The 27,344-nt window shown below is 41.6% G+C and overlaps 1 protein-coding gene across 1 annotated transcript in view; it reads right to left on the minus strand.

Annotated features, from left to right (window-relative positions):
• Positions 1 to 26,238, minus strand: part of LOC148517816 (uncharacterized) — a 137,160-nt gene extending 110,922 nt beyond the window's left edge. The window contains exons 1-4 of the mRNA XM_088478176.1: positions 25,745 to 26,238; positions 25,256 to 25,334; positions 23,686 to 23,937; positions 16,132 to 16,179 (exon numbers count right to left, since the gene is read on the minus strand). Coding sequence (XP_088334302.1) covers positions 16,132 to 16,179; positions 23,686 to 23,937; positions 25,256 to 25,334; positions 25,745 to 26,238 — 873 coding nt within the window. The remainder of the gene's footprint in view (positions 1 to 16,131; positions 16,180 to 23,685; positions 23,938 to 25,255; positions 25,335 to 25,744) is intronic.
• Between the last annotated feature and the right edge of the window lie 1,106 nt (positions 26,239 to 27,344).

Genomic DNA, 27,344 nt, shown 5'->3' on the forward strand with positions numbered 1-27,344 from the left:
CAGACACTCTGTATACTCCCTGTATCTCTGTATTCCTGATCTGTGTCCTCTCTCACAATGTAATATAACCAGACACTCTGTATACTCCCTGTATCTCTGTATCACTGATCTGTGTCCTCTTTTTCACTGTAATATAACCAGACACTCTGTATACTCCCTGTATCTCTGTATTCCTGATCTGTGTCATCTCTCACACTGTAATATAACCAGACACTCTGTATACTCCCTATATCTGTGTATCTCTGTATTCCTGATCTGTGTCTTCTCTCACATTGTAATATAACCAGACACTCTGTATACTCCCTCTATCTCTGTATATCTCTGTATTCCTAATCTGTGTCCTCTCTCACACTGTAATATAACCGGACACTCTGTATACTCCCTGTATTTCTGTATTCCTGATCTGTGTCTTCTCTCACATTGTAATATAACCAAACACTCTGTATACTCCCTGTATGTCTGTATCTCTCTGTATTCCTAATCTGTGTCCTCTCTCTCACTGTAATATAACCACTCTGTATACTCCCTGTATCTCTCTGTATTCCTGATCTGTGTCCTCTCTCTCACACTGTAATATAAACAAACACTCTGTATACTCCCTGTATCTCTGTATTCCTGATCTGTGTCCTCTTTTTCACTGTAATATAACCAGACACTCTGTATACTCCCTGTATCTCTGTATTCCTGATCTGTGTCTTCTCTCACATTGTAATATAACCAAACACTCTGTATACTCCCTGTATGTCTGTATCTCTCTGTATTCCTAATCTGTGTCCTCTCTCTCACTGTAATATAACCACTCCGTATAATCCCTGTATCTCTGTATCTCTCTGTATTCCTGATCTGTGTCCTCTCTCACACTGTAATATAACCAAACACTCTGTATACTCCCTGTATCTCTGTATTCCTGATCTGTGTCCTCTTTTTCACTGTAATATAACCAGACACTCTATATACTCCCTGTATCTCTTTATCTCTCTATATTTCTGATCTGTGTCCTCTCTCTCAAACAGTAATATAACCGGACACTCTGTATACTCCCTGTATCTCTCTGTATTCCTGATATGTGTCCTCTCTCTCACACTATAATATAACTGGATACTCTGTATACTCCCTGTATCCCTCTGTATTCCTGATATGTATCGTCTCTCACTCTGTAATATAAGCAGACACTCTGTATACTCCCTGTATCTCTGTTTCACTGATCTGTGTCCTCTTTTTCACTGTAATATAACCAGAGACTCTGTATACTCCCTATATCCCTGTATCTCTGTATTCCTGATCTGTGTCTTCTCTCACATTGTAATATAACCAGACACTCTGTATACTCCCTCTATCTCTGTATATTTCTGTTTTCCTAATCTGTGTCCTCTTTCACACTGTAATATAACCAGACACTCTGTATACTCCCTGTATATCTGTATTCCTGATCTGTGTCTTCTGTCATATTGTAATATAACCAGACACTCTGTATACTCCCTGTATCTCTCTGTATTCCTGATCTGTGTCCTCTCTCACACTGTAATATAACCAGACACTCTGTATACTCCCTGTATATCTGTTTTCCTGATCTGTGTCTTCTGTCATATTGTAATATAACCAGACACTCTGTATACTCCCTGTATCTCTGTATTCCTGATCTGTGTCCTCTCTCTCACTGTAATATAACCACTCTGTATAATCCCTGTATCTCTGTATCTCTCTGTATTCCTAATCTGTGTCCTCTCTCACACTGTAATATAAACAGACAATCTGTATACTACCTGTATCTCTGTATTCCTGATCTGTGTCCTCTCTCACACTGTAATATAACCAGCCACTCTGTATACTCCCTGTATCTCTGTATTCCTGATCTGTGTCTTCTCTCACATTGTAATATAACCAGACACTCTGTATACTCCCTGTATATCTGTATCTCTCTGTATTCCTAATCTGTGTCCTCTCTCTCACTGTAATATAACCAGACACTCTGTATACTCCCTGTATCTCTGTATTCCTGATGTGTGTCCTCACTCACACTGTAATATAACCAGACACTCTGTATACTCCCTGTATCTCTGTATTCCTGATCTGTCTCCTCTCTCTCACACTGTAATATAAGCAGACACTCTGTATACTCCCTCTATCTCTGTGTCTCTCTGTATTCCTAATCTGTGTCCTCTCTCTCACACTGTAATATAACCTGACACTCTGTATACTCCCTGTATCTCTGTATTCCTGATCTGTGTCCTCTCTCTCACACTGTAATATAACCAGACACTCTGTATACTCCCTGTATCTCTGCATCACTGATCTGTGTCCTCTTTTTCACTGTAATATAACCAGAAACTCTGTATGCTTCCTGTATCTCTCTGTATTCCTGATCTGTGTCGTCTCTCACACTGTAATATAACCAGACACTCTGTATACTCCCTGTATCTCTGTATCACTGATCTGTGTCCTATCTTTCACTGTAATATACCTAGACACTCTGTATACTCCCTGTATCTCTGTATTCCTGATCTGTGTCCTCTCTCACACTGTAATATAACCAGACACTCTGTATACTCCCTGTATCTCTGTATTCCAGATCTGTGTCCTCTCTCACACTGTAATATAACCAGACACTCTGTATACTCCCTGTATCTCTATATTCCTAATCTGTGTCCTCTCTCACACTGTAATATAAACAGACTCTCTGTATACTCCCTGTATCTCTGTATTCCAGATCTTTGTCTTCTCTCTCACACTTTAATATAACCAGACACTCTGTATACTCCCTGTATCTCTGTATTCCTGATCTGTGTCCTCTCTCACACTGTAATATAACCAGGCACTCTGTATACTCCCTGTATCTCTGTATTCCTGATCTGTGTCCTCTCTCACACTGTAATATAACCAGGCACTCTGTATACTCCCTGTATCTCTCTGTATTCCTGAATTGTGTCCTCTCGCTCACACAGTTATCTAACCAGACACTCTGTATACTCCCTATATCTCTGTATTCCTGAGCTGTGTCCTCTCTCACACTGTAATATAACCAGACACTCTGTATACTCCCTGTATCTCTGTATTCCTGATATGTGTCGTCTCTCACACTGTAATATAACCACTCTGTATACTCCCTGTATCTCTGTATCACTGTTCTGTGTCCTCTTTTTCACTGTAATATAACCAGACACACTGTTTACTCCGTATCTCTGTATCTCTCTGTATTCCTGATCTGTGTCCTCTCTCACACTGTAATATAACCACTCTGTATCCTCCCTATATCTCTGTATTCCTGATCTGTGTCCTGCCTCACACTGTAATATAACCAGACACTCTGTATACTCCCTGTATCTCTGTATTCCTGATCTGTGTCTTCTCTCACATTGTAATATAACCAGACACTCTGTATACTCCCTGTATCTCTGTATCTCTCTGTATTACTGATCTGTGTCCTCTCTCATTGTAATATAACCAGACACTCTGTATACTCCCTGTATCTCTGTATTCCTGATCTGTGTCCTCTCTCACACTGTAATATAACCACTCTATCCTCCCTATATCTCTGTATTCCTGATCTGTGTCCTGCCTCACACTGTAATATAACCAGACACTCTGTATACTCCCTGTATCTCTGTATTCCTGATCTGTGTCTTCTCTCACATTGTAATATAACCAGACACTCTGTATACTCCCTGTATCTCTGTATCTCTGTTTTCCTGATCTGTGTCCTCTCTCTCACTGTAATACAACCAGACACTCTGTATTCTCCCTGTATCTCTGTATTCCTGATCTGTGTTCTCTCTCTCACTGTAATATAACCAGACACTCTGTATACTCCCTGTATCTCTGTATTCCTGATCTGTGTCCTCTCTCTCACACACTGTAATATAACCAGACACTCTGTATACTCCCTCTATCTCTGTATCTCTCTGTATTCCTGATCTGTGTCCTCTCTCACTGTAATATAACCAGACACTCTGTATACTCCCTGTATCTCTGTATTCCTTATCTGTGTTCTTTCTCTCACTGTAATATAACCAGACACTCTGTATACTCCCTGTATCTCTGTATTCCTGATCTGTGTCCTCTCTCTCACACTGTAATATAACCAGACACTCTGTATACTCCCTGTATCTCTGTATTCCTGATCTGTGTCCTCTCTCTCACACTGTAATATAACCAGACACTCTGTATACTCCCTATATCTCTCTGTATTCCTGATCTGTGTCCTCTCTCTCAAACTGTAGTATAACCAGACACTCTGTATACTCACTGTATCTCTGTATTCCTGATCTGTGTCCTCTCGCTCACACAGTAATATAACCTGACACTCTGTATACTCCCTGTATCCCTGTATCTCTGTATTCCTGATCTGTGTCCTCTCTCACACTGTAATATAACCAGACACACTGTATACTCCCTGTATCTCTGTATTCCTGATCTGTGTCCTCTCGCTCACACTGTAATATAACCAGACACTCTGTATACTCCCTGTATCTCTGTATTCCTGATCTATGTCCTCTCTCACTGTAATATAACCAGACACTCTGTATACTAACTGTATCTCTCTGTATTCCTGATCTGTGTCCTCTCTCTCACACTGTAATATAACCAGACACTCTGTATACTCCCTGTATCTCTGTATCTCTGTTTTCCTGATCTGTGTCCTCTCTCTCACTGTAATACAACCAGACACTCTGTATTCTCCCTGTATCTCTGTATTCCTGATCTGTGTTCTCTCTCTCACTGTAATATAACCAGACACTCTGTATACTCCCTGTATCTCTGTATTCCTGATCTGTGTCCTCTCTCTCACACACTGTAATATAACCAGACACTCTGTATACTCCCTCTATCTCTGTATCTCTCTGTATTCCTGATCTGTGTCCTCTCTCACTGTAATATAACCAGACACTCTGTATACTCCCTGTATCTCTGTATTCCTGATCTGTGTCCTCTCTCACATTGTAATATAACCAGGCACTCTGTATACTCCCTGTATCTCTGTATTCCTGATCTGTGTCCTCTCTCACACTGTAATATAACCAGGCACTCTGTATACTCCCTGTATCTCTCTGTATTCCTGAACTGTGTCCTCTCTCACACTGTAATATAACCAGACACTCTGTATACTCCCTGTATCTCTGTATTCCTGATATGTGTCGTCTCTCACACTGTAATATAACCACTCTGTATACTCCCTGTATCTCTGTATCACTGTTCTGTGTCCTCTTTTTCACTGTAATATAACCAGACACACTGTTTACTCCGTATCTCTGTATCTCTCTGTATTCCTGATCTGTGTCCTCTCTCACACTGTAATATAACCACTCTGTATCCTCCCTATATCTCTGTATTCCTGATCTGTGTCCTGCCTCACACTGTAATATAACCAGACACTCTGTATACTCCCTGTATCTCTGTATTCCTGATCTGTGTCTTCTCTCACATTGTAATATAACCAGACACTCTGTATACTCCCTGTATCTCTGTATCTCTCTGTATTACTGATCTGTGTCCTCTCTCATTGTAATATAACCAGACACTCTGTATACTCCCTGTATCTCTGTATTCCTGATCTGTGTCCTCTCTCACACTGTAATATAACCACTCTATCCTCCCTATATCTCTGTATTCCTGATCTGTGTCCTGCCTCACACTGTAATATAACCAGACACTCTGTATACTCCCTGTATCTCTGTATTCCTGATCTGTGTCTTCTCTCACATTGTAATATAACCAGACACTCTGTATACTCCCTGTATCTCTGTATCTCTCTGTATTACTGATCTGTGTCCTCTCTCATTGTAATATAACCAGACACTCTGTATACTCCCTGTATCTCTGTATTCCTGATCTGTGTCTTCTCTCACATTGTAATATAACCAGACACTCTGTATACTCCCTGTATCTCTGTATCTCTCTGTATTACTGATCTGTGTCCTCTCTCATTGTAATATAACCAGACACTCTGTATACTCCCTGTATCTCTGTATTCCTGATCTGTGTACTCTCTCACACTGTAATATAACCGGATACTCTGTATACTCCCTGTATCTCTGTATTCATGATCTGTGTCCTCTCTCACACTGTAATATAACCAGACAATCTGTATACTCCCTGTATCTCTTTATCTCTCTATTTTTCTGATCAGTGTCCTGTCTTACACTGTAATATAACCAGACACTCTGTATACTCCCTGTATCTCTGTATCACTGATCTGTGTCCTCTCTAACACTGTAATATAACCAGACACTCTGTATACTCCCTGTATCTCTCTGTATTCCTGATCTGTGTCCACTCTCACACTGTAATATAAACAGACTCTCTGTATACTCCCTGTATCTCTGTATTCCAGATCTTTGTCTTCTCTCTCACACTTTAATATAACCAGACACTCTGTATACTCCCTGTATCTCTTTATATCTCTATATTCCTGATCTGTGTCCTCTCTCACACTGTAATATAACCAGACACTCTGTATACTCCCTGTATCTCTCTGTATTCTTGATCTGTGTCCTCTCTCTTACTGTAATATAACCAGAATCTCTGTATACTCCCTGTATCTCTCTGTATTCCTGATCTGTGTCCTCTCGCTCACATTGTAATATAACCAGACACTCTGTATACTCCCTGTATCTCTGTATTCATGATCCGTGTCCTCTCTCTCAAACTGTAATATAACCAGACACTCTGTATACTCCCTGTATCTCTGTATTCCTGATCTGTGTCCTCTCGCTCACACTGTAATATAACCAGACACTCTGTATACTCCCTGTATCTCTGTATCTCTGATCTGTGTCCTCTTTTTCACTGTAATATAACCAGACACTCTGTTTACTCCCTGAATCTCTGTATCTCTCTGTATTCCTGATCTGTGTCCTCTCTCACACTGTAATATAACCAGACACTCTGTATACTCCCTATATCTCTGTATCTCTGTATTTCTGATCTGTGTCTTCTCTCACATTGTAATATAACCAGACACTCTGTTTACTCCCTGAATCTCTGTATCTCTCTGTATTCCTGATCTGTGTCCTCTCTCACACTGTAATATAACAAGACACTCTGTATACTCCCTGTATCTCTGTATTCCTGATCTGTGTCCTCTCTCACACTAATATAACCAGACACTCTGTATACTCCCTGTATCTCTGTATTCCAGATCTGTGTCTTCTCTCTCACACTATATTATAACCAGACACTCTGTATACTCCCTGTATCTCTTTATATCTCTATATTTCTGATCTGTGTCCTTTCTTACACTGTAATATAACCAGACACTCTGTATACTCCCTGTATCTCTGTATTTCTGATCTGTGTCCACTCTCTCACACTGTAATATAACCAGACACTCTGTATACTCCCTGTATCTCTGTATTCCTGATCTGTGTCCTCTCTCTTACTGTAATATAACCAGAATCTCTGTATAATCCCTGTATCTCTGTATCTCTCTGTATTCCTGATCTGTGTCCTCTCTCACACTGTAATATAACCAGACACTCTGTATACTCCCTGTATCTCTCTGTATTCCTGATCTGTTTCCTCTCTCTTACTGTAATATAACCAGAATCTCTGTATAATCCCTGTATCTCTGTATCTCTCTGTATTCCTGATCTGTGTCCTCTCTCACACTGTAATATAACCAGACACTCTGTATACTCCCTGTATCTCTGTGTCTCTGTATTCCTGAGCCGTGTCATCTCTCACACTGTAATATAACCAGACACTCTGTATACTCCCTGTATCCCTCTGTATTCCTGATATGTGTCGTCTCTCACACTGTAATATAACCACTCTGTATACTCCCTGTATCTCTCTGTATTCCTGATCTGTGTCTTCTCTCGCACTGTAATATAACCAGACACTCTATATACTCCCTGTATCTCTGTATTACTGATCTGTGTCCTCTCTCACACTGTAATATAACCAGACACTCTGTATACTCCCTGTATCTCTGTATTCCTGATCTGTGTCCTCTCGCTCACACTGTAATATAACTAGACACTCTGTATACTCCCTGTATCTCTGTATCACTGATCTGTGTCCTCTTTTTCACTTAAATATAACCAGACACTCTGTTTACTCCCTGAATCTCTGTATCTCTCTGTATTCCTGATCTGTGTCCTCTCTCACACTGTAATATAACCTGACTCTCTGTATACTCCCTATATCTCTGTATCTCTGTATTCCTGATCTGTGTCTTCTCTCACATTGTAATATAACCAGACACTCTGTTTACTCCCTGAATCTCTGTATCTCTCTGTATTCCTGATCTGTGTCCTCTCTCACACTGTAATATAACAAGACACTCTGTATACTCCCTGTATATCTGTATTCCTGATCTGTGTCTTCTCTCATATTGTAATATAACCAGACACTCTGTATACTCCCTGTATCTCTGTATTCCAGATCTGTGTATTCTCTCTCACACTATAATATAACCAGACACTCTGTATACTCCCTGTATCTCTCTGTATTACTGATCTGTGTCCTCTCTCTTACTGTAATATAACCAGAATCTGTGTATAATCCCTGTATCCCTCTGTATTCCTGATCTGTGTCTTCTCTCTCACACTATAATATAACCAGACACTCTGTATACTCCCTGTATCTCTCTGTATTCCAGATCTGTGTCCTCTCTCACACTGTAATATAACCAGACACTCTGTATACTCCCTGTATCCCTCTGTATTCCTGATCTGTGTCCTCTCGCTCACACTGTAATATAACCTGACACTCTGTATACTCCCTGTATCTCTGTGTCTCTGTATTCCTGAGCCGTGTCCTCTCTCACACTATAATATAACCAGACACTCTGTATACTCCCTGTATCCCTCTGTATTCCTGATATGTGTCGTCTCTCACACTGTAATATAACCACTCTGTATACTCCCTGTATCTCTCTGTATTCCTGATCTGTGTCTTCTCTCGCACTGTAATATAACCAGACTCTATATACTCCCTGTGTCTCTGTATTACTGATCTGTGTCCTCTCTCACACTGTAATATAACTAGACTCTCTGTATACTCCCTGTATCTCTGTATTCCTGATCTGTGTCCTCTCTCTCACACTGTAATATAACCAGACACTCTGTATACTCCCTGTATCTCTGTATTCCTGATGTGTCCTCTCTCTCACACTGTAATATAACCAGACACTCTGTATACTCCCTATATCTCTCTGTATTCCTGATCTGTGTCCTCTCTCTCAAACTGTAGTATAACCAGACACTCTGTATACTCACTGTATCTCTGTATTCCTGATCTGTGTCCTCTCGCTCACACAGTAATATAACCTGACACTCTGTATACTCCCTGTATCCCTGTATCTCTGTATTCCTGATCTGTGTCCTCTCTCACACTGTAATATAACCAGACACACTGTATACTCCCTGTATCTCTGTATTCCTGATCTGTGTCCTCTCGCTCACACTGTAATATAACCAGACACTCTGTATACTCCCTGTATCTCTGTATTCCTGATCTATGTCCTCTCTCACTGTAATATAACCAGACACTCTGTATACTAACTGTATCTCTCTGTATTCCTGATCTGTGTCCTCTCTCTCACACTGTAATATAACCAGACACTCTGTATACTCCCTGTATCTCTGTATCTCTGTTTTCCTGATCTGTGTCCTCTCTCTCACTGTAATACAACCAGACACTCTGTATTCTCCCTGTATCTCTGTATTCCTGATCTGTGTTCTCTCTCTCACTGTAATATAACCAGACACTCTGTATACTCCCTGTATCTCTGTATTCCTGATCTGTGTCCTCTCTCTCACACACTGTAATATAACCAGACACTCTGTATACTCTCTGTATCTCTCTGTATTCCTGATCTGTGTCCTCTCTCACTGTAATATAACCAGACACTCTGTATACTCCCTGTATCTCTGTATTCCTTATCTGTGTTCTTTCTCTCACTGTAATATAACCAGACACTCTGTATACTCCCTGTATCTCTGTATTCCTGATCTGTGTCCTCTCTCTCACACTGTAATATAACCAGACACTCTGTATACTCCCTGTATCTCTGTATTCCTGATCTGTGTCCTCTCTCTCACACTGTAATATAACCAGACACTCTGTATACTCCCTATATCTCTCTGTATTCCTGATCTGTGTCCTCTCTCTCAAACTGTAGTATAACCAGACACTCTGTATACTCACTGTATCTCTGTATTCCTGATCTGTGTCCTCTCGCTCACACAGTAATATAACCTGACACTCTGTATACTCCCTGTATCCCTGTATCTCTGTATTCCTGATCTGTGTCCTCTCTCACACTGTAATATAACCAGACACACTGTATACTCCCTGTATCTCTGTATTCCTGATCTGTGTCCTCTCGCTCACACTGTAATATAACCAGACACTCTGTATACTCCCTGTATCTCTGTATTCCTGATCTATGTCCTCTCTCACTGTAATATAACCAGACACTCTGTATACTAACTGTATCTCTCTGTATTCCTGATCTGTGTCCTCTCTCTCACACTGTAATATAACCAGACACTCTGTATACTCCCTGTATCTCTGTATCTCTGTTTTCCTGATCTGTGTCCTCTCTCTCACTGTAATACAACCAGACACTCTGTATTCTCCCTGTATCTCTGTATTCCTGATCTGTGTTCTCTCTCTCACTGTAATATAACCAGACACTCTGTATACTCCCTGTATCTCTGTATTCCTGATCTGTGTCCTCTCTCTCACACACTGTAATATAACCAGACACTCTGTATACTCCCTCTATCTCTGTATCTCTCTGTATTCCTGATCTGTGTCCTCTCTCACTGTAATATAACCAGACACTCTGTATACTCCCTGTATCTCTGTATTCCTTATCTGTGTTCTTTCTCTCACTGTAATATAACCAGACACTCTGTATACTCCCTGTATCTCTGTATTCCTGATCTATGTCCTCTCTCTCTGACACTAATATAACCAGACACTCTGTATACTCCCTGTATCTCTGTATTCCTGATCTGTGTCCTCTCTCTTATTGTAATATAACCAGAATCTCTGTATAATCCCTGTATCTCTGTATCTCTCTGTATTCCTGATCTGTGTCCTCTCTCACACTGTAATATAACCAAACACTCTGTATACTCCCTGTATCTCTCTGTATTCCTGATCTGTTTCCTCTCTCTTACTGTAATATAACCAGAATCTCTGTATAATCCCTGTATCTCTGTATCTCTCTGTATTCCTGATCTGTGTCCTCTCTCACACTGTAATATAACCAGACACTCTGTATACTCCCTGTATCTCTGTGTCTCTGTATTCCTGAGCCGTGTCATCTCTCACACTGTAATATAACCAGACACTCTGTATACTCCCTGTATCCCTCTGTATTCCTGATATGTGTCGTCTCTCACACTGTAATATAACCACTCTGTATACTCCCTGTATCTCTCTGTATTCCTGATCTGTGTCTTCTCTCGCACTGTAATATAACCAGACACTCTATATACTCCCTGTATCTCTGTATTACTGATCTGTGTCCTCTCTCACACTGTAATATAACCAGACACTCTGTATACTCCCTGTATCTCTGTATTCCTGATCTGTGTCCTCTCGCTCACACTGTAATATAACTAGACACTCTGTATACTCCCTGTATCTCTGTATCACTGATCTGTGTCCTCTTTTTCACTTAAATATAACCAGACACTCTGTTTACTCCCTGAATCTCTGTATCTCTCTGTATTCCTGATCTGTGTCCTCTCTCACACTGTAATATAACCTGACTCTCTGTATACTCCCTATATCTCTGTATCTCTGTATTCCTGATCTGTGTCTTCTCTCACATTGTAATATAACCAGACACTCTGTTTACTCCCTGAATCTCTGTATCTCTCTGTATTCCTGATCTGTGTCCTCTCTCACACTGTAATATAACAAGACACTCTGTATACTCCCTGTATATCTGTATTCCTGATCTGTGTCTTCTCTCATATTGTAATATAACCAGACACTCTGTATACTCCCTGTATCTCTGTATTCCAGATCTGTGTATTCTCTCTCACACTATAATATAACCAGACACTCTGTATACTCCCTGTATCTCTCTGTATTACTGATCTGTGTCCTCTCTCTTACTGTAATATAACCAGAATCTGTGTATAATCCCTGTATCCCTCTGTATTCCTGATCTGTGTCTTCTCTCTCACACTATAATATAACCAGACACTCTGTATACTCCCTGTATCTCTCTGTATTCCAGATCTGTGTCCTCTCTCACACTGTAATATAACCAGACACTCTGTATACTCCCTGTATCCCTCTGTATTCCTGATCTGTGTCCTCTCGCTCACACTGTAATATAACCTGACACTCTGTATACTCCCTGTATCTCTGTGTCTCTGTATTCCTGAGCCGTGTCCTCTCTCACACTATAATATAACCAGACACTCTGTATACTCCCTGTATCCCTCTGTATTCCTGATATGTGTCGTCTCTCACACTGTAATATAACCACTCTGTATACTCCCTGTATCTCTCTGTATTCCTGATCTGTGTCTTCTCTCGCACTGTAATATAACCAGACTCTATATACTCCCTGTGTCTCTGTATTACTGATCTGTGTCCTCTCTCACACTGTAATATAACTAGACTCTCTGTATACTCCCTGTATCTCTGTATTCCTGATCTGTGTCCTCTCTCTCACACTGTAATATAACCAGACACTCTGTATACTCCCTGTATCTCTGTATTCCTGATGTGTCCTCTCTCTCACACTGTAATATAACCAGACACTCTGTATACTCCCTATATCTCTCTGTATTCCTGATCTGTGTCCTCTCTCTCAAACTGTAGTATAACCAGACACTCTGTATACTCACTGTATCTCTGTATTCCTGATCTGTGTCCTCTCGCTCACACAGTAATATAACCTGACACTCTGTATACTCCCTGTATCCCTGTATCTCTGTATTCCTGATCTGTGTCCTCTCTCACACTGTAATATAACCAGACACACTGTATACTCCCTGTATCTCTGTATTCCTGATCTGTGTCCTCTCGCTCACACTGTAATATAACCAGACACTCTGTATACTCCCTGTATCTCTGTATTCCTGATCTATGTCCTCTCTCACTGTAATATAACCAGACACTCTGTATACTAACTGTATCTCTCTGTATTCCTGATCTGTGTCCTCTCTCTCACACTGTAATATAACCAGACACTCTGTATACTCCCTGTATCTCTGTATCTCTGTTTTCCTGATCTGTGTCCTCTCTCTCACTGTAATACAACCAGACACTCTGTATTCTCCCTGTATCTCTGTATTCCTGATCTGTGTTCTCTCTCTCACTGTAATATAACCAGACACTCTGTATACTCCCTGTATCTCTGTATTCCTGATCTGTGTCCTCTCTCTCACACTGTAATATAACCAGACACTCTGTATACTCCCTGTATCTCTGTATTCCTGATGTGTCCTCTCTCTCACACTGTAATATAACCAGACACTCTGTATACTCCCTATATCTCTCTGTATTCCTGATCTGTGTCCTCTCTCTCAAACTGTAGTATAACCAGACACTCTGTATACTCACTGTATCTCTGTATTCCTGATCTGTGTCCTCTCGCTCACACAGTAATATAACCTGACACTCTGTATACTCCCTGTATCCCTGTATCTCTGTATTCCTGATCTGTGTCCTCTCTCACACTGTAATATAACCAGACACACTGTATACTCCCTGTATCTCTGTATTCCTGATCTGTGTCCTCTCGCTCACACTGTAATATAACCAGACACTCTGTATACTCCCTGTATCTCTGTATTCCTGATCTATGTCCTCTCTCACTGTAATATAACCAGACACTCTGTATACTAACTGTATCTCTCTGTATTCCTGATCTGTGTCCTCTCTCTCACACTGTAATATAACCAGACACTCTGTATACTCCCTGTATCTCTGTATCTCTGTTTTCCTGATCTGTGTCCTCTCTCTCACTGTAATACAACCAGACACTCTGTATTCTCCCTGTATCTCTGTATTCCTGATCTGTGTTCTCTCTCTCACTGTAATATAACCAGACACTCTGTATACTCCCTGTATCTCTGTATTCCTGATCTGTGTCCTCTCTCTCACACACTGTAATATAACCAGACACTCTGTATACTCCCTCTATCTCTGTATCTCTCTGTATTCCTGATCTGTGTCCTCTCTCACTGTAATATAACCAGACACTCTGTATACTCCCTGTATCTCTGTATTCCTTATCTGTGTTCTTTCTCTCACTGTAATATAACCAGACACTCTGTATACTCCCTGTATCTCTGTATTCCTGATCTGTGTCCTCTCTCTCACACTGTAATATAACCAGACACTCTGTATACTCCCTGTATCTCTGTATTCCTGATCTGTGTCCTCTCTCTCACACTGTAATATAACCAGACACTCTGTATACTCCCTATATCTCTCTGTATTCCTGATCTGTGTCCTCTCTCTCAAACTGTAGTATAACCAGACACTCTGTATACTCACTGTATCTCTGTATTCCTGATCTGTGTCCTCTCGCTCACACAGTAATATAACCTGACACTCTGTATACTCCCTGTATCCCTGTATCTCTGTATTCCTGATCTGTGTCCTCTCTCACACTGTAATATAACCAGACACACTGTATACTCCCTGTATCTCTGTATTCCTGATCTGTGTCCTCTCGCTCACACTGTAATATAACCAGACACTCTGTATACTCCCTGTATCTCTGTATTCCTGATCTATGTCCTCTCTCACTGTAATATAACCAGACACTCTGTATACTAACTGTATCTCTCTGTATTCCTGATCTGTGTCCTCTCTCTCACACTGTAATATAACCAGACACTCTGTATACTCCCTGTATCTCTGTATCTCTGTTTTCCTGATCTGTGTCCTCTCTCTCACTGTAATACAACCAGACACTCTGTATTCTCCCTGTATCTCTGTATTCCTGATCTGTGTTCTCTCTCTCACTGTAATATAACCAGACAGTCTGTATACTCCCTGTATCTCTGTATTCCTGATCTGTGTCCTCTCTCTCACACACTGTAATATAACCAGACACTCTGTATACTCCCTCTATCTCTGTATCTCTCTGTATTCCTGATCTGTGTCCTCTCTCACTGTAATATAACCAGACACTCTGTATACTCCCTGTATCTCTGTATTCCTTATCTGTGTTCTTTCTCTCACTGTAATATAACCAGACACTCTGTATACTCCCTGTATCTCTGTATTCCTGATCTGTGTCCTCTCTCTCTGACACTAATATAACCAGACACTCTGTATACTCCCTGTATCTCTGTATCTCTCTATATTGAATGCGGATTGTAGTGTGATATTACCGAGTGAATTCGCATTGCGAATTCAGGCAATATCACAGGGATTTACTATAAATCCCTTGCAGGGACAGAGCTTGCGATAAAGCTCTGTCCCTGCGGATCCCATCCGCACTCTAGTCACGGTATTTTCGGAAAATACCCCCCCTCCCTTCATTACACTTACCTGCATCCTCCTGGCCTCCGGTGATCTTCTTCGGGCTTCCCGATCAGGTGATCTCCCATACTGCACTGTTGCCCAATCACCTTATGACCGGGCCCCAGTGTACTATGGGAGACCAGCTGGCCGGAGAGGAGCCATCACCGGAGGCCCGATCACCGGTCCCTGGATTCAGGTAAGTAAAAAAAAAATGTTTAATTTTTTTTCTCTTTTTTTTTACAGTAATCAGCTTGCGGTCTGCTTAGACCACATAGCTGATTACAGGTACCGGCTCCCGGCTCTGCTCTCCCCGTTAGAGCAGAGTGGGAGCCCGGTAACCGGGGGAGACCCTGGATAACGCCACCTCCAGGTGGCGTTATTATCACAGGGCTTTCCCCGGTATTTTTTTACTATTTATTTTTAGTAACTTTGGTCGGATCACATTTCCCATTACAATTATGGGAAATGCGATCTGCTTTACTAAAAATAAGTGATACTTAGGGGTTGGAGTAGAATTTTACTAATTCTACTCCAATTGCCCTGTAATAACTACAGGTGATACTAAAATAATGTGAAAAGGGTGTGAAAACACCCTTTTTCACTTTATTTTAGTAAAAATAATGTTAATAAATAGAGCCCACTGTAATATAACCAGACACACTGTGTACTTACCTTTCCTGTGTTTCTATCTGTATTTCTGATTTCTGCTCTATACTGTCTCTGTTATATATAGCAACACAACAAGAGTTAAGGCTTTGTTTAGTAAAATATGCGGAAACCAAGTCATAATAATTAGCTTCTCTCACATATTTTACTTCAGAGTATAGATATGAAAACTGCTCCAGGCATAGACCATGAAATAAAGGCAATGCTCAGCAATGAGAAAACTGTGACACATTGTTTGCAATATTTTCTAGTAACAATAGACTGCAGCATAAGTCTTACCCAGCGTATGTGCAGAGCAAATCCCAACACATAAATCAGGAAGAGCAGTGATGTGATTTACCAAACCTCTGATGTCACAACTATGTGACTCAGGACAACAGGGGAAGGAGCATAGTTCAGAAAAGGGGCCAAATGTGTCCCCTCGTGGGCTCACTTCCGTCACCACACTTCAGGCATGTTGGCTTGCTTTGTACACCATAGGTTTGTATTCCCCCTCTATGCCCAAATGAATAGTAACAGAGGTAGCTGACCAGCCCTGCTGTAGCTGTCACATGTGTGTGACTTCAGAGGTCCTTTCTCCAACTTGGATCTAGCAACAACCGGCCAGGAGCTACCTAGTCTTTTGAAGACAAAGCTTCATGGAAATAGGGAATATATATGTCTGCGCCTGTAACCACTAAAAAAAAATATATATATAAAAAAGCAATTTATCAGCTGTTAGCCTATTTTATTAATAATAATGACAACAATACAAACAATGCAAAGAACTGCAGTTTCTATACTAAAATTTGATCTGAATATGTTACATAGCCTAAAACAATGCAACAGATAATATTTTTAAAAGACAAAACAACAATGTTACCATATATTAACCCCCTAAGGCAGTGGTTCCCAAACTTTTTTGAATCACGGCATCCTAGAGTATCAGCATTTTTTCCATGGCACCTCTGGGCCAAAAGTTTCTTATTGAGAAATTTAGCAAAAATGACATGAAGTAAATTGTGCTTCTATGTCACCCTTAGGGTCAGTTATGTGGTGGGTGACAGGACTGCGCTTCTTTTTGTCCACATATTTTTTGATTGGCAGTAATTAGCACTGGTTTTGCCTATCGCATTGACTAAAAATCATTTCATTTGGTACTGGACAACCAACCGAAGGCACCCCTGCAAATGGCCTTAGGCACGAAAGAGTGCTACAGCACCCAGTTTGGGAACCACTGCTCTAAGAGAAAGACTTAATGTTGCTAAAAAGTCAATTGAAAATTTGCCAAAAAAATCCCATAGGAATAGTAGATTGCAGTGGCGTAACTAGGGTATTTGGAGCCCAGAGCAAATGTAAAAATGGAGCCACCCCCCACCCTATGTGCGCGCGCTGCAGGCACGTGTGCCAAAAATGGTTGTGGTCATAAGGGGTGTGGACACTTAAAATGGGGTGTGTCAACATGTCACACCCCTTTTTCATCACTCTGAACATTCGTTTCCATATGCACCTTAATCCCAGTAGTCCCCCTTATACAGTACCCGCAGTATACAATGTTGCCAGTAGTGTTCCCTCTTATGCAGGCCCATAGTAGTACCCCTTATACAGTACCCCCAGTATGCAATGTCCCCAGTAGTGGTCCCTCTTATGCAGGACCATACTAGTGTCCCATATACAGTAACCCCAGTAGTGGTCCCCCTTATGCAGCCCCCATTAGTTCTCCTTATTAAGAGCCCCCAGTAGTGATCCCCCTTATGCAGCTCCCATTAGTTCCCCTTATACAGTGCCCCCAGTAGTGGTCCCCCTTATTCAGTGCCCCTTATATGGAGCCCCCAGTAGTGGTACCCCCTATGCAGTGCCCTTTATATAGTGCCCCCAGTAGTAGTCCCCCCTATGCTGTGCCCCCAGTAGTGGTACCCATATGCAGTGCCCTTTTTATAGTGTCCCCAGTAGTAGTCCCCCCCATGCAGTGCCACCAGTAGTGGTACCCCCTATGCAGCTCCCATTAGTTCCCCTTATACAGTGCCCCCAGTAAGCAATGTCCCCAGTAGTGGTCCCTCTTATGCAGGACCATAGTAGAGTCCCATATACAGTAACCCCAGTAGTGGTCCCCCTTATGCAGCTCCCATTAGTTCCCCTTATACAGTGCCCCCAGTAGTGGTCCCCTTATTCAGTGCCCCTTATATAGAGCCCCCAGTAGTGGTACCCCCTATGCGCTGCCCTTTATGTAGTGCCCCCAGTAGTATTCCCTCCTTATGCAGTGCCCCCAGTAGTGGTACCCCTATGCAGTACGCTTTATATAGTGCCCCCAGTAGTAGTCCCCCCTATGCTGTGCCCCCAGTAGTGGTACCCATATGCAGTGCCCTTTTTATAGTGTCCCCAGTAGTAGTCCCCCCTATGCAGTGCCACCAGTAGTGGTACCCCCTATGCAGCTCCCATTAGTTCCCCTTATACAGTGCCCCCAGTAAGCAATGTCCCCAGTAGTGGTCCCTCTTATGCAGAACCATAGTAGAGTCCCATATACAGTAACCCCAGTAGTGGTCCCCCTTATGCAGCTCCCATTAGTTCCCCTTATACAGTGCCCCCAGTAGTGGTCCCCTTATTCAGTGCCCCTTATATAGTGACCCCAGTAGTGGTACCCCCTATGCAGTGCCCTTTATATAGTGCCCCCAGTAGTATTCCCTCCTTATGCAGTGCCCCCAGTAGTGGTACCCCTATGCAGTACGCTTTATATAGTGCCCCCAGTAGTAATCCCCCTCTATGCAGTTCCCCCAGTTGTGGTCCCCCTTATGCAGCCCCCCATTAGTTCCCCTTATACAGTGCCCCCAGTAGTGGTCTACTTATGCAGTGCCCCTTATATAGTGCCTCCAGTAGTGGTACCCCCTATGCAGTGCCCTTTATATAGTACCCCCAGTAGTAGTCACCCCTATGCAGAGCCCCCAGAAGTGGTCCCCCTTATGCAGCCCTCCATTAGTTCCCCTTATGCAGTGCCCCCAATAGTGGACCCCCTTATGCAGTGCCCTTTATATAGTGCCCCCAGTAGTAGTCCCCCCTATGCAGTGCCCCAATTAGTGATCCCCCCTATCCAGTGCCCCCAGTACTGGTCCCTCTTATGCAGTGCCCTTTATATAATGCCCCCAGTAGTAATCCCCTCTATGCAGTGCCCCCTGTAGTGATCCTCCCTTTCCAGTGCCCTCTGTAGTGGTCCAGGTCCTCCCAATGCAGTGCCCCCAGTAGTGGTCCCCCAGTGCAGTTCCCCTAGTAGTAAGCCCCTTATATAGTCCCCCCATTAGTAGTCCCTCCCAGTAGTAGTCCCCAGTAGAGGTCCTCCCTCCCAATGCAGTGCCCCCAGTAGTAGTCCCGCCTGTAGTGCCCCCAGTAGAGGTCTCCCTTTCAGATGCAGTGCCCCCAGTAGAAGTAGTATTCCCCCCCTCCGATTAGTGCAGACAAATACAAGTAATAATAATAATAATAATAAAAAAAAAAATAAATACACTTACCTGAATCCATGCTCTGGCTCTGGTCACTGCTCCTGTCGCACGTCATTCCTCCCGGGCTGGCGCGCTCTGCATTATGGGAGAGACATCATGATGTAATGACGTCTCTCCCATTACCCATGATTGAGCTCTAGCCTGGCCCTTGCTGTGAGTCAGTCTGTCTGACTATCATTGGCTGCTGGTTAACACAAACATCACTGATGCGCTGGTGGCGATGTTTCTGTAAAAAATTCACAGCCTGAGCCCACCTTCCACCCTCCTTCTGGTGCTATTGTGCAAGCACTCAGGGGGATGTAAAGGGGCTCAATAGTGCAGCACGGGACTGGCGCTGGGCACAGGGAAGCCTAATGCCGATCCTATATATAGTGTGTAGTGCTGACCGCACTCACTGCGGTCGGCACTACACAGGTAACTAAGATGGGCTGGTACCATGGCTGGCGGTGCCCCCCCGCACTGCTGGTCCTACGGTGCCCCAAGGCACACACCCTTCTTGACCCCCCTTAGTTACGCCACTGGTAGATTGACTATATAAAGTACAAAGTTTAAAGATAATCATTGCTTAATTTATACATATAGTCTCTCTCCCATAATGAGGATTGTTGTGGGCCCCTAATAATTGTAGGGTCACTCACCATGCAATACTAGCCTGCCTTGGATGAACAGCAATATCCCAGAGAGTAAATGGAGCGTGGCTGTCCATCCCGTATGCAGCTGTGTGTGGCTTAGGAGTAGCTGGCAGGGCAGGATGAGTGCCAAAGATGGTTACTGCAGCCGCTTATCCACAAAGGCACAACCCAGTCACTGGACCATAATATGCAAAGGGTGGATAGCCCGGCAACAGTCACACTGGTAGCGGTGGTAGCAATGACCAGCCAGTGCAGTGCAGTGCAATGACAAATGTCTCTGTGTTACGTGCTCCACACATGTTATGCAACGTGAATGAGCACATTTAAAGCAACCCAACGATTTGGATAGCTATAACAAGCAAAATACCAGTGAATTGTGAACTGAATACATACAACCATAAATATTAATAACAATAAAATAATATAATAGTGATCCCGGCTGTGATCCCATTAACCAAAAATAAAATTTCAACACGGAACCCCAGATGAAAAACCCACCAACACCCCACTAATTAATCTAATAAAATTGGTTGGTCCTGCGCTGCTAGTCTGGTTAAATACCATGTTGAATTTTTGAGACTGTGGTGGATTTGGAGTCTTACTGTTAATGGCAGGGTGTTTACATAAGACTCCAAGTGTCATTGTCAAGAACCCAGGCTGACTCACAGAAACAACAATCTGGATCAGCTGGTTGTGATGCTGGTGCACTGCGGTCACTTACCAAAATACACGGTTCTTCTGCCACCACGCAGACTGTTCTCCGGAGGTCAGCGATCTCCCAACAAATTAATAATAAATCACATTCAAATGACACACAAATAAGTAGCATGGGCCTATCCAGGCACGCAAGTTCAATAAGAATCACGGAGAATATGCTAGATTAAATGTGTTTAATCCAAAAAATATTTTCAAGGCTTAGTTACAAAAATATTAATAAAATGACAAACAGATTATATTGCAAATATTCTCTTACAAAATCAAAGAGAGAAATAATTCAGAGTCCCTAAGACAACTTACACTAAAGTTCTTAGCACTGCTGATGGGGTGGGGGATCTCACCCACAGGAATATCCTGATGCACTCCCAGACCTGACTGTCTGAACCCCAAGGAGTGGACATTGAATGTTAGATGGTATTCTCTTTTTATACATCCCTAATTCTTTGTTCATACTTAACAGGGTCTCCCAATCAGGTCAGCAGGGTTTAAGATTAATAGATTTCCAATACAGGGTTACCTGGCCAAACTAACAGGGTCCCTTCTTTAAAGATAAGTGATGATATAACTCACTCTTCAACTCCCCCCTTCTAGACTTATAGTAAATACCAGAATCCTTATCTCAGCCTCTATAGCATAACAATAGTCCTTAGAAGTAGGGCACTGAAGTAACAGGAGGTCTGGTTCTGGGATTATGATATAGGACACTGACTTCAGGGGTCATAAAAAGGGAGAGTTGGTCACACATTGCCTCACACTGTGAGGGATATACATCATTTTGTTACCTGAAAGCCATTCACTTGCTAATTCCAGCCCTTTCTGACCTGCACACCAAATAGCAATGGACATACCATGTTTATACAGTCTATAGAGCTAAAGGATACACAGTTATATAATACTCCTCAAATCACAGGACATAGATCATTATCAACCCCTCTCCCTGGAACGCCTATCTTCAAAAGAGGTGGGGTAATACCTCAGCCCTTCTAGGCACACACAGTTCAATTAAAGGACTTCATAGTTCACAAAATATTATTTCTGGCGATTATTCTTGTGATTAATCGTCACAGTCATGAATAATCTTTCTGCTCTCATATCGCTAAGCAATAACATTTCTATCCAATCCATCCTAAATAGGAAATTAAGTTTACTGAGAAATAAAAGTATTTGGGGGGAGTTCTGCAGCAATCCACCCCTGTAAAATAGTCTTCCTACCTGCAGCAATAAGGGCTAGCAAGAGTTTTTTTCCTACTTTTGTACTTCTGATATCTGGATTAATAATCCCTAGTATTGCCCATTCTGGGGTAAATGGCACATAGTTAATCAATTTTGCCTCAGCAAATCTTCAGATAAGGTGCCAGAATTATTGAGCAATTAGGCATGTCCATAAACAATGATAATTGTCAGCTCCCTCACTATGGCATTGTCAGGACTGCGACTATTTCAGTACATAAAGGTAGACTACTTTTGCCAAAGTTCCTTTGTGGTCATTGGAGGAGCTATCGTGCTTGCTGGTGTTCTTCATACAGGGGATAGAGAGTTAAAGTGATCATCTGTTTCCAAGGTGTTGTCAGGTTGTGGGATTCCTAGATTGCTCATTATTTCAACCCTGATTCCATTTGGGTCACATGTTCTGAATTTCCAATGGCTCATAGACCTCTAGTATAAAGCCTGTTACTAACTGTGTCTCAGTGTCTGTGCAACGGTACTTTCAGGTCTTTCTTGGACTCCTGCCAGATCCCCGCTGTGCCTGTAGTTTGTTGTGGACTTTGCTATATCTCTGCTCATGTTCCGGTTAAACTTCTGGTGTCAGTTACCAGCCGCACTACAGAGCTCAGCATCGCCATTGCCTAAGTATTGTTTTCTGCTCCACTGCTGTGGTTCCACTCTTTAGCCCTCCTCCAAAAATAAGAAAGTGATAACCGCTCCCAAACTTTGATATTTCTATTCAAAATTTGTATAGCTCGGTCGACATTATAACTATATAGGTTAGCATGATGTCGTGGTAGAACTATTCCCAAATGCGGAATATTAGAAGCAGCCCACTGAAAAGAAAACCTACTCGCCCAATGAGGGCGTATCAGTCTGTTATGTAATAGCATTGCTATTGACTTTTCCATATTTATACTAAAACCCGATATGGAGCCTAATAAATCAGTTTTGTCAAGAATTTGAGAAAGAGGGTGTTCAGGGTCATGAATATATAAAAGGATGTCGTCAGCAAAAGCTGATATTTTAATTTCCTGGTGGCCAATTTTAATACCTTTAAAAGCATCCCAATTTTGTAAAGTTTTCAGCAAAGGGTCCAGAGCCAAATTAAACAGAAGAGGGGATAATGGGCACCCCTGCCGGGTTCCTCTCCCCAAGATAAACCGAGGACCTATTGTGCCATTAATCAAAAGGGATGTGGAAGGTTCAGTATAAAAATATTTAATTAAATTAATAAAAATCGAGTCAAATCCCCGTAATTCCAAGACTTTGAAAAGATGTGGCCAAAGCACCATATCAAATGCCTTATTCACATCTAGGCTTAAAAGCATATTTTGTTTCGCTTGAGAAGCATTACAAGATATTATTGCAGCTAGTACAGTATGAATAGTTTTATTGACATGGCGACCCTGGACAAAACCTGACAGATGTTCAGATAAAATGAGAGGCAATATATTTTGGAGACGAGTAGCCATAATTTTGCCCAAAATTTTGAAATCTGTATTTAATAAGCTGATCGGCCTCTAAGAAGTTACTAGATCCGGATCTCTTTCAGGTTTAGGTATTAATGTCATAAATGCCTCATTGAAGGTAGTGTATTGAGAACCTTTGGTATGGATCTCCCTATACAACTCCAACAACACAGGGGCTATATGAGGTTGCAGAATGCGATAGTAATCCCCTGATAAACCATCTGGACCAGGTGATTTACCATTAGGAAGATGAGAGATGGCCACATTCACTTTATCCACAGTTATGTCACCAACTAAAACCTCTCTCTGCTTCCACTGGGGAAGAACCAAATATGTTCTCAAAATATGTCTGGAATTTGGCTGTTATCTCTGAAGACTTAGTTAAAATTGCTCCTGTGGAGGACTGTTTCAGAGAAACAATAGTGTGTCATTTTCAAAATTGTTTAGACATAGCTGCCAATAACTTTCCTGCCTTATTACCCCATCTATAGTATTTATTCCTAGTGTAATCCAAGGAGTGCTTAGCCTGTGTCGCCAAATAAGTCTCCAGTAACTTACGTGTTTGTTTATATATTCGCATCGTCTCCATAAAGGGGTTAGCTGTATAAGACTGAAAAGAGTCACACATGGCCGACCTAATGGAGTTATATTCTGCCCTAGCCTCCTTTTTTTGTGTGAAACATAACCAATAATGTGCCCCCTCATAGTGGCCTTAAACGCTTCCCAAAAGAGGACTGGACGATCCCAACATTCCAAATTATCATCAATATGATTTGTCCAATGATGAATCAAATAGGATTTAAAATCATTGCAATTAGCTAAATAATAAGGGAACCGCCATATCCTGTCTTCCTGTCTCATTTGGGAGTGAGTCAAGGCTATAGATACTGGGGCATGGTCAGATATAATTATGTCATGTATGTCTACTCGAGATATATGGGTCATCAGTTCATCTAACACCAAAAGTTTATCAATCCTGGAAAGAGAACCATGCACCATCAAAAGACACATGCATGTTTTGTCTGTAGGATTTAAAATCCTCCAAGGGTCCGCCAGACCAAGGTTAACTGTAAAGGATTGAAGAATGCTGCACTGTGACAATGGAAGTCTCGGTGCGGGAGGCGACTTGTCTAGAAGAGGGTCCTCCACCATATTAAAATCACCACCTTGTATAAGGGCATATTTGGTGCATCCTTGCAAAATTTGGCCTAAAGTCTGGATATATAAATGAGTATTAACATTAGGGGCATAAAAATTTACCAATGCATATTTTGTTTGGAATATTTCCACATCCATAATAATATAACGGCCCTCAGGATCAACGGTTTGTGATAGTATGGAGATCGGCAAATATTTCTGAAACAATATAGCCACTCCCCAAACCTTCCTATGGAAAGAAGCTGAGACACAGTGACCAAGCCACAGAGCTTTTAATAAAGTATCCTCCGATGAGACCCAATGGGTCTCCTGAAGAAAAATTACATCTGGTTTGAGATGTTTTAAATGAGTCAATACCCTTCTTAGTTTTATAGAAGTATGTAGTCCACCAACATTCCAGGAAATAATAATTAAGGGCTGGGAGGGAGGGGATGAGGAAGAAAAATCAGTTCTAGAAGACGGCATGGCTACTCACCTCATCACCCAGATATACTTTGCATGGAATATTTTTCATGATGTCCCATCCGGGCCCGTGTCGAAGACCGAACATTATCCTACACAAAATTGAGTAGAATATGTTAGAAAAACATGGACAACATATCTCACTGTACCTCCTACCACCTTTTTATAAATTTTCCATCATAACAAAACCGTAGAGGCACCTACTAAATTTAGAGGTGCACACTTCAACATTTTTAACAAATAAGAGAGGGGGGGAATAAAGGAGAGAAAAAAAAAACATAACAAAATTTTAGGGATTTATCCCATAGAGAGTGTGTATTAAAATACTCAAAAAAAAAAGACAAAAAATAAATATATACTGGGGTTATCATAATAGAACAGAAATAATTAATGTTCTATGTTCCTGGTCAGGCAGAGCATTTCTAAACAAGTAATATTATAAAAAAAAATAATCTTAGAGAATGATCATCTGGTAGGAGATTGACGTGGAGACATATTAGACATAAAATGTGATTTAGCCAAAGCAGGGTCCGTAAAAAACAGATTAGATCCATTCTCCAGGACTCGAATCTTCGCAGGGTACAATAAAGCAAATCTAATATTCTTGTTGTGTAGAAAAGAGCAAACTTCCAAAAATTCCTTTCTATTTTGGCTTATCAAGGCAGAGAAATCTTGGAATATCAGAATTTTGTGACCATTGACCAATAAATCTCTTGATCTACGAAATGCAAACAGAATCTGCTCCTTTGTTCTGTAATCAAGGTATCTTGCTATCACAGGACGGGACCTCTGACAACCTCCCTCCCTTTCCATCCCAATTCTATGAGCTCTCTCAATATGAGGAATATCTATTGAATCAAGTATCCCCAGAGCTGTAGGAACATCTGTGGTAAGGAAGGTTGTTAGTCCTGATCCAGATATAGTCTCAAGCACCCCTATAAATCTTAAATTATTGCGCCTAGACCTATTTTCTAGGTCATCTATTTTCTCCTGCATCTGTTGCAATAAACTATCATGGGCTGACACTTCTGTCTGACAGGAACTCAAATGATCCTCGGTATCACTAATCCTTGACTCTAATGCTGTTATGCGAGAGGCATGTGAATCTATTCTTCATGTCAATCCCACTTCTATACGGGTTTGGAGATCATTAAACCTTACATCCAGCAATGGCATCAAAAAGTCTGATATTTCTTTAGCAGATAGAGGGGTACCATCCCCTTTTGATGAATCTGAAGGGCCCTGATCTGAGGCAGTTGGAGAAGTTGGGGCAGATTTCTGAGAAGGTGCCTTATTTTTACCTTGTTTTGTAGATACAGGTTGTTTAGGTGGCATGGTTTTGTCAAAATACCTGTCCATACCCCCAAAAAATTATTACAAAAATGCCTGAATATATATATAATAAATATAATCCAAATGGTTCATATTAATGGCTGGATTGACGACCACACTGTACGTTTCTTGAAACAAGATTTTCCCAGAATACCACTACTCTATATTCTACCGAAAGTGCATAAATCGCTTACACAACCCCCTGGCAGACCCATAATTAGTTCTCGGGGATCATTATGTCAGAGAATATCGCAGTTTGTAGATTACTACTTGCAGCCCATTGTTCAGAGTACGCCCTATTTTTTGATAGACACCTCCAACTTTTTGTGTAAGGTGTCCTCCATTGGCCAGCTACCACAGGATTGTTTGTTGGTGATGTTAGACGTCACCAGTCTATATACAAATATAGGATATGCCGAGGGAATGCAGGCAGTTAGGGAGGTTCTAGCCTCCAGTCCACAGTATGCGGGTCCTCCTATTGAGTTTCTGCTATTATTAATGGAAGTAATTTTGCACAAAAATCACTTTTTGTTTAATAACGCTTTTTATTTACCACTGAAAGGAATGGCAGTGGGGTCTAATATGGCCCTGGCATACGCCAATTGTTTATGTATTGTTTTGAAAAATGACACATTTTGGCTAACCCACATTTTTCACGTTTTGTTTTGTTTTACGTGAGATTTATTGATGATATTTTCATGCTGTGGACTGGAGGTGAGATGGCTCTCAAGGAGATTATGGAGGGTTTGAACCTGCTACCTGGGTCTATT

This window comes from Taudactylus pleione, unplaced genomic scaffold, assembly GCF_031769625.1.
Source record: "Taudactylus pleione unplaced genomic scaffold, aTauple2 ptg000209l, whole genome shotgun sequence".
Taxonomy (NCBI): Eukaryota; Metazoa; Chordata; class Amphibia; order Anura; family Myobatrachidae; genus Taudactylus; species Taudactylus pleione.